Here is an 8,520-nt window from a genome sequence, read left to right as displayed (position 1 = left end):
CTCACCCTCTGGAGTTTGGTGAGCCTTGTTCGGGATAAAGTGTGTGCGGTGCAGGGCTCAGTGCCTGGCGCACCACCTAGGCAATGGGTAGTTCCTCCCTCTGGGCCCAGACTCTTCGACCAGAAGGAAGCACGCCCAGCCAGGGCCCATTCCACTCAGAGGCCACACAGCACTGAGGGGCAAGAACAGAAGTCCCTCATCAGCCCCTGGCCCCTGGTAGCCCTGTGCCCGAAGAAGCCCAGGTTCTGTGGGAACCTGCCACTGCCTGCAGGAGGCCCCCAAACGTCCCAACCTTGGTGACACCTTTCAGTATCCCTCAGTTTTTCCTGGTCTGGAATTATTCCTAACCTCTGACTCACTTCCTTCTCGCCAGAAGTGAACCTTTGTTTCTCCCTGGCCTCCCACAGACTTAATCCTTCCTCAAGCCTGTAGATTTCATCCCTTGAAAGCATGGGGTTCTGGAAGGAGACAGACCTGAATCCTGCTCCTGCTGCTTATCATCGTGGGGTAACCTGAGGCACGTGCTGTAATCGCTCAAAAACTGGCTCAGCCGTTTATTAATTGTGTGACCTTGAGCAGATTCCTTAATCTTTCTGAACCTCAGTTTTCTCATCTGTACTAGTGCTTACGATTCAGGATTGTTGTGAGGATTAAGGGAGATAATACATGTGAAGTGCCTGGCACTTGGAAGGTGCCATGGATTACCAGCTGTGTGGTTTGGGGCAAAAAAAAACAAAAACAAAAAAACACCCAAAAAACCAAAACACTCTAAGCCTCAGTTTTCCTAACTGTACCTTTCCTTCGGGGTTGGTATATTAAAAGAGTTCATCCCTGTCAGTTTCCTAGCCATGCACCCAGTCCATAGTAAGAATTCAATGATTATCTGCGGGGCGCCTGGGTGGTTCAGTCAGCTGAGCATCTTCCTCCGGCTCAGGTCATGATCCCAGGGTCCTGGGATCGAGTTCTGCATCGGGCTCCCTGCTCAGCGGGGAGCCTGCTTCTCCCTCTCCCTCTGCTGCTCCCCCTGCTTGCGCTCTCTCTCTCTCTCTCTCTCTGTCAAATAAATAAATAAAATCTTTAAATAAAATAAAATAAATCAATGATTATCTGCTGTTGTAACTCTTATCCTCCTAGCCACCCTGTTGCTTGTTCTCTCTGGATAGGGAGAGCTCCCTCTTCTGACTCAGTGTTATTATCTCTGACCCACCAACCCCCAACCATGCACACGTGGTTATCTAACGGGCAGTATGTCTCCTTTCCCCCCTAGCGCCCCGGTGTAAAAGGGTGGCCTGAGTTTCCTATTCTGACCTGTCAGGGACTTGGTGTCACCTACAGTGTTTTGGGTTTACCCCCAGCAGGCAAGGCTCAACCTCCATGCAAGCACACAAACCCAGGTACAAAGACCTTGCGAACTCTTAGTTTTCTCATTTATAAATGGGCATAATAATTGTGCCTATCTCCTCCGTGATCGTGGATGTTACGTCAATAGCAAGTAGATGGCAAAGAGTGTTGTACTCACTCTTTGTCAGGCTTTTGTACCTGGGTTTCTGTGCTTTGCGTGGGGGTTGCAAGAAGCCTTCCCACCTGGGAGTAAACCAAAAACACAGTACCCAACACCAGGCTCCTGACAGATCCAAACAGGGAACTCGGGCCACCTGACCACCTTGTTCGGGAGTAGGATTGGCAACCCTTTTACAACAAGGGGCCTGAAGAAGAAAGGAGACAAAGTGCCCACTAGATAAACACACAGGCTCAGTTGGAGGGGAGGGGAGAGATGGGGGTTGGTGATACCCACTGGGGCAGGGAAGGGGGCTTTCCTTGCCTAGAGACGGAGGAGAATAAGCAGAGAGCTGACAGCTCGTTGACACCTGAGTGGAGTGGGCCTATGGGTAGAGCCAGCCTGCAGCAAATAATGCGATCTGAACACGGGTACATCTGCCTCCAAATCCCATACTCTTAATCATTACAATATTAATGCCTGGCACAGAGTACGTGCTCAATGAGTATTTGTGTAATGAAGGAATTTATACTGCTGCTTCTTTCTGGAAAGTGTTCTCCCTCCATCTTTCCCTGAGCCCATCCTTCAAAGCCCAGCTCCGATGCAAACTCCCACTAAACTGATGTGTCCTCTCTCCGTTGCTCTTGGGTGGGGGAAACCAGAGGCATTAGTGTTGGGGTAAGGAAGTGGGGGGCATGAGGCTGTCATGGAGCTGGAGGAAAGACTCTTGAGTTTTGCACAGAGAGCTCTCTCCTGAGTCTGTGTACTAGATCTGAAGTTGCTACAAGGAATGGATACACCGATGACAAAATAACTCACACTGGGCTCTGGTTACTCATAACAGTGAATTCCAATCACTTAGCAACCATGTGTGGGGAGGAGAAAATGTCTGCCATTGACCAATAGCGCATGTCGCTGAGGAGGAGGAGGGGAGGGAAAGTGAGAGGAGCTCATTCTGACTTAAGAATTACTGCTCCAAGGGTTTTAGGGTCTTTAAGCCCCGGGGGATTTAGGGATTTGTAATTCTATGCTATATAATACCCTAAAACCAAGGATATTGGGATTCCAAGGATTTCAAATGCCTATAACCTATGGTACAAGGACTCGAGCAATTTTTGAGCTATGAAATGCTGGGAGCTTAGGACCCAAAACAAGGATTTTAAACGGAACACTGGACATGTTAAAATACTAATCCCCCTTCGACTTCAAATCAATCTTGTTTTAACCCTTGCGACAGCGGTTTCCAAAGGGTCTTCCCAACAATCTAGGGATCCCTGTGGGTGCCTCACAGAGGAATGGAGAGAGTTAGTTTACAAGAGAGAGGACAGCAAGATGGGAATTCTGCATCAGCCATTGTGCCTTCCACCAGGGCAACTCCATCTTCATTTTGTTTGTATATTGGGCTGCTGTACTCAATTCAAAAGAGGGGTGTTCCTGGGGCGCCTGGGTGGCTCAGTCAGTTAACCGTCTGCCTTGGGTTCAGGTCATGATCCCAGGGTCCTGGGATCAAGCCCCGCATCGGGTTCCCTGCTCAGTGGAGAGTGTGCTTCCCCCTCTGCCCCTCACCCTGCTCCTGCTCTCTCTCTCTCTCAAAGAAATAAATAAAATCTTAAAAAAAAAAAGAAGGGTGTTCTTGCTAAAGCACAAAAAAGAAGTTTTGAAGCCTCTGTCCTAGGAAAAAGGGACCAGAAACCTGCAGAGAGTGGCCCAGGAAGCCACATTTGACCTCTGGCCCCATGCTGGGTCGGTCCCTGGCCCTGTATCCCCATGGAGTAGAATCTGTCAACTGACCTCGGGTAGGGCAATGAATTGTTTGTTTTTTACCAAACACCGCAAAGATTCTTCAACTGCTAAACGAAATGGTGCCAGGGAGATCAGGTGGATCAGGATATATCAGTCATTAGTTGAGTAAACCATTCATTAGGTGACTCTACTGATAAGCTCTGCTTATATGTCTGCTATAAAATTAATAATAACCACCACTAAAACTATAATTGTGATGACTACTAGCATTTATCAAGCGCTTTTACTGGGTGCCAGGGGCTGTGCTAAGTACTTTACATGTATTATCTGATAGGATCTTCACAACCCTGAGAAGAAGTATTAGTTTCCCCATATGACAGATGAGGAGCCTGGGGCTCTGAGTGGATAAGTAACTTGCCCAAGGTCATACAGCCAGAGCACGGTAGAGCCCACCTTACTTACAAAGAGAAACAGAATGGACTCCAGAAATCCCAGTGGCCAAAGGTCAACTGTCTGGTGGCCTCAATTAAGGAATGAGGTTAAGTTTTGACCAATAGATGGCACCAGCGTGTGTGAGTTTGGTGGTCTGCTCAGGTCCGTCCAAATTCAGGCACTTCACAGCGAGGGCTCAGAACTAAAGCAGCCCCATCTCAAGTTGAAGGAGGAGAGAAATGGCCAGCATTTTGGTCCTGAATCAGATGACGTTAGCTGGTCCTGTTTGTAGCTAAGCAAAGATACGGGAGACCAGCAAGTGGAGGGACAGAGGTGGTTCTTTAAGAAGACCCAAGAATCTTTTTCCTTCAACATTTCCTGGGCATGTCCTTTGTACCAGGCAGCATGCTGTGTGATAAAGTCACATGGGGTTATCAGACACAGCCACATGGGGACAGAGGCAGATGCTATGGTAGACGAGGTCCTGAATATATGGGGGCACCCAACCTGGACTTGAAGGTCTGGGGAGGCTTCTCACAGGAATGGTGTCTGAGCTAGTCCTCTGGGGTGAAGGGGAGCTTACCAGACCTACGAAAGTGGGAAAGCATTCCAGACAGAGGCTTAAAGCCACAAAGGTGTTAGAAAACATAACACATTCAAGGACAGGAGCCATAGGCTTCAACTGTCAAGAGAGGAGTCTGAAGAGACGGGCAAGGACCAGGTGATCGAACAGCCTAGAATATCAAATTAAGGGCTTCATTTGTGAATATATGAATAGAAAAGCCATAGATTCTCAAGAGGATCTGTGACCAAAAGAAAAAAAGAAAGGCAAGTCCCAGTTGTTGGGGAGGCAATGAAGAGCCACGGTAGGGCTTTCGGCAGGAGCACACTATGGTCTGATCTTGTGACCGGTGGGGAGGGCACATTGCAAAGGGCCCTGAGGAGGCAAGAACATTAGTTGGGGTAATTGGGGCGGGATAGGCATGAGGACCTGAGCTGTGGTAGTTACAAAGGGAATCGAGGAGATAAAGTTGACAGGACTTAGTAACCCCCCCTCTTGAACCCCCTCCCTGCATGCATACACTCATCTCCAGAGCTCAACTGAGGTTGTACCTCTCACTTTTCCCCTCAGCCATACTCCCAATTTTCAAGCTGCTTTTTGGGGGCCTTTTTGCTCCTTCCCTAAGCTGCCTTTGAAGTTTAGTGGAGCCTGACTGATTTCACAAGCTGACAGAGAAAGCCTGGCCCCATGCTGGGTCAGTCCCTGGCCCTGTATCCCCATGGAGTAGAATCTGTCAACTGACCTCGGCTAGGGCAATGAATTGGCCTTGAGCTGGTCTCTGACCCTCTGCCTGTGGCTTCACGACATGGGCAGAGTTCAGTTAAGAAATCAGCACAGTTCCAGGAAAAGGGCACCCATCATCTAGTTTATTTGTCTCCTGATTCATTTCATACCAACACACAGACCCCAGTGGATAGCAGGCAAAATGGAGGGAGGTCCCCAAAGCAAGCTGATTTCCTAGATGCCCTCTTCCTCTCCTGCAAGGCTCCTCAGAGAGGTGCCCCCACTTTGCCTGGATCTGATGTTGGTGTCCCTGGAGGTGAAGCCAGAAGTCAGGTTCTCTGTGGGGAGACAGTACTCTGGAGCCAGCTGGAATGCTGGGGAGTCAAAGAACCCCAAAGAGTAACTGGTCCTCTCTGCATGGGCAGGCACTGTCTTGATCTGCTTCCCGGGGAGCTTCAGAAAGCAGGTCTTCCCCTAGAGCTCCTTGGACCCTCTCACTGTCTCACAACAACACAGACAATGAGATGCAGGAGGCCTGGGCCCACAGGCCAGCTGAATATCGCCACGGTGAGCTGGGAACTCAAGGACCCAACTTACAGTCTAGAGAGCTATGTCTGGAGATTCCTGGCTCATTGATGCTCTAGAGCCTTGCCAGTCATACTGAACCCCAATCAGACTCTGACCGGTTCAGTTTGGGCATGTCAGGAGCGGGGAAGGAAGATGAGCTGTGGCCGTGTGCTGCTGACCCTCGTACCCTCACACACTCTTCCGGCCCTCTTTCATCTGTCTCCTCTTTCTTCTCCTCTTCTTTGTCCTTTTCTTCTTCCTCCTCCTCCTCTTCGTTGTCTGAGTCCTCATATAGGTTGATGGTTGCCTGGACGGGGAAGTTCTGCAGTAAAATCTCCCCATCACTGTACAGGTAGTCAAAGGAGCAGGCTTTAGGCCAGAAGAGCCTGTGGACAGAGAAGAAATATGGCCGCTGACTTAGATAGGTCTTTTACGTGCAGAGAGGCAAGGAAGGCCACGAAGGAAGTCAACCCCTAAATTCCTTCTCCTGCCTGCAGTAATGAGGTGAAACGGAAAAGAAGGAAGCAAGCATTGTAACAGAACCTTCTAGATGGTTACAAAATGGCCCCAGGCGGGAAGGTCATATCTGGTGGGCATAGAGCTGTGGGGACCCCCTGCCCCGGTATCTGTCAACTCTGACATTGGTCCCATTCTCCCCCCGCCCCGCAACCCCCCACTTCAGAAGTCTTCTAGCAAAGAATTCTCTAGCCCTGTGTCCTCCATGTCCCACTAAGGCTTCCTTTGCTGACTCCGCCCATAGGGGCTTATTCTTAGGGGTCACTGACAGATCCTCCAAGGAAGGCAACCTTGGTCGACTCCCTTAACCACCCTGGGCTTCAGTTTCCTGGTCTAAGAAAGAGCGATCCTGGCACTGCCTACCTCCTCCGGCTCCACAGGGCTGTTCTGAGGACTGGAAGAGCTGACGGGCCTACATCAGGTTCCGAGCTGGGTGCCACAGGCTTACCTGACAGGGTGATGGAACTCGGGGTCAGCCTTCGTGACTTCGGCCCCTGTTGGCCCACCAGTAGCCTGTCCAAAGCAAGAGCTAACATGTGGCTCAAAGTGCATGGCCACGTGACTACCTCCTCCATACCAAGGGTCACAACCCTCCGTAAGACCATCTAGAAGAAACCTTAGACATCTCGAGGGGCAGGCCCGGCCCCCCCCACAACAAGGGCCTCTGTCTTGGTTTTGGTTGTAAAACAAGCGCACAGAGTCCTGGGGGTTGTTTGCTTTCCTGCCCCTGTTCTAACACCTGTTTGGAGACTGGCCAGGAGACAGAGTTCTAGTGAGCCGCAAAGATTCGGCGGTGGCGGGGGGTGGGGGGCGGGCGGTGGGAGGAGGAGAGCACTGGGGCTGCATGCCAGGAGACCGGGATTCTAGCACCAGCTCTCCCACAGACTAGCTGTGGGGTCTGCCCAAATCCCTCCCCTCTCCTGGGCACTCGTCTCTTCATCTTTCCCACTGCAGCAGAAACCCCAGGGCTGCCCTCCTCCCCCAGCTGTTGTGGAGTCAAACGTGAGCGAGGCCGTGGACAGGCTTTCCCACATCTGCAGCCCTGGCCCGAGGGCAGAGGCGCTCTGGAAAGGGACCTGCCTGGCCACTGTGAACGCACGTGGCTGCCTATGCACGTGACCGTGGGCCACAAGGGCTCAAACTCACCGAATCTACCGGTCTCCTCACCTGCCCCAGCGGGTCACTTGTAGAGGACAGCCAGGGCCTCCAGAGACAAGCTCCTCTAGGACAAAGAGGCGAGATCAATCCGTGGAGGAAGGAGACTGGAACTTGGCTCCGATGTGGGCTCCAAGAAGCCTGTCGTGAGGCCCCTGAGCCCAGGTCAGTGCTCCTCCCCCCTGCTTCAACAATGTGATCATGGCTCTTGTCGCGCTGGTTTGTAATTATCTGTTTACTCGCCGTTGAGCTTCTTGGGAGCAGACTTAACGTTTGATCGTGTCTGAATCCCCAGCGCCCACTACAACGCCTGGTTCGCAGTAGGCATTTCACTCATCGTTTGTGGACTGTTACATGCTTAGAGGAATGAAGGAGGGTTGGGTGGAAGATATCTGGCCCCCGGCTCTCCTACTCCAAGAAGTAGAGCTGAGAGTCCTACCGTAATCTTCCTGCGCTGGGGAAAGGGGCCCGGACTATTCCTGGGCCCACTGCTTCCCCACTAGACTCCCAGAGGTCCTGACAAAAAGCAAATGGAAATCTTAAGGTGTAGTCAGGGAAGAGACTGCCCCCCAGCCTCTTTTGGGACTTTGGCCCTCTCTTACCCCCTCTTCAGCCTGGGTCATGTGGAAGCCACGCTCCGTGGCAGTCTCCCCTGCTCCTCAGTGGACTAAGCAACTTGGCCCACGAGGGCCTGGCTGCTTGGCTTTCAGCTTTGGCAATACCCCCTGTCCCCAAGTTCCCCTCCTGCCACCCAGAGGGATGAGTGAGGGGAGAAGCCAGTTGAGACACTCCAGCCTGAGATGTGGAAGGGGCAGTCTCTGGGTGCTGCGAGGCCTTGCCCTGCCCCTCCACAGAGAGCGGGGGCACCCTGGCCATCTCATCCATTTCATTGTCCTTCCAATGCCGGGACCCCGCTAAGCCCGAGTTCGGGTCGCCAGAGGCCAAGTTCCACTTACCTTTCTCTGCCACCTACTCGTTGTCCAGAGGAGACAAGGGGCGATGGACTTAATAGGCCAAGGAGCCCCTGGGGGTGCTGCACAGGGTTTGGAGCTAGGACCAGGGCTGGGGCCGGGGCAGCAGCAGCGGGAACAGAAGGGTCCATCCTTAGGGGGTCGAAGCCAGGCAGGCCGTAGGGGCTCTCATTTCTCAGAACCTCCTGCATTCTTTTGGCCTTTCCTGGGAGACCCTTTTATAAGGCCTGCCTGGACTCATAAATTATTCAGGGCAGAGCAGGGCTGGGGGACCTGGGAGGAGGGACGAGGATTTAGAACAGGGAGCTCACGGAGGGGGGAGCTGGGTCTCTGGGTGTGAAAGCCCTCCCAGT

General features: G+C 52.1%; 1 protein-coding gene across 1 annotated transcript; it reads right to left on the bottom strand.

The window, feature by feature from the left end:
* Nucleotides 1–5,613: 5,613 nt before the first annotated feature.
* Nucleotides 5,614–8,312, bottom strand: RIPPLY1 (ripply transcriptional repressor 1). The gene is made up of 4 exons (XM_021678408.1): nucleotides 8,153–8,312; nucleotides 7,188–7,263; nucleotides 6,490–6,554; nucleotides 5,614–5,911 (listed from the first exon to the last, which is right to left on the bottom strand). The coding sequence occupies exons 1-4, from the start codon at nucleotides 8,296–8,298 to the stop codon at nucleotides 5,614–5,616; spliced, it is 585 nt and encodes a 194-aa protein (XP_021534083.1). The 5' UTR covers nucleotides 8,299–8,312.
* Nucleotides 8,313–8,520: the final 208 nt, after the last annotated feature.

The sequence above is a fragment of the Neomonachus schauinslandi genome, chromosome X (assembly GCF_002201575.2).
Source record: "Neomonachus schauinslandi chromosome X, ASM220157v2, whole genome shotgun sequence".
Lineage (NCBI taxonomy): Eukaryota > Metazoa > Chordata > Mammalia > Carnivora > Phocidae > Neomonachus > Neomonachus schauinslandi.
Note: the sequence above shows the minus strand (reverse complement) of the source record. Positions and strands in the feature narration are given on the sequence as shown.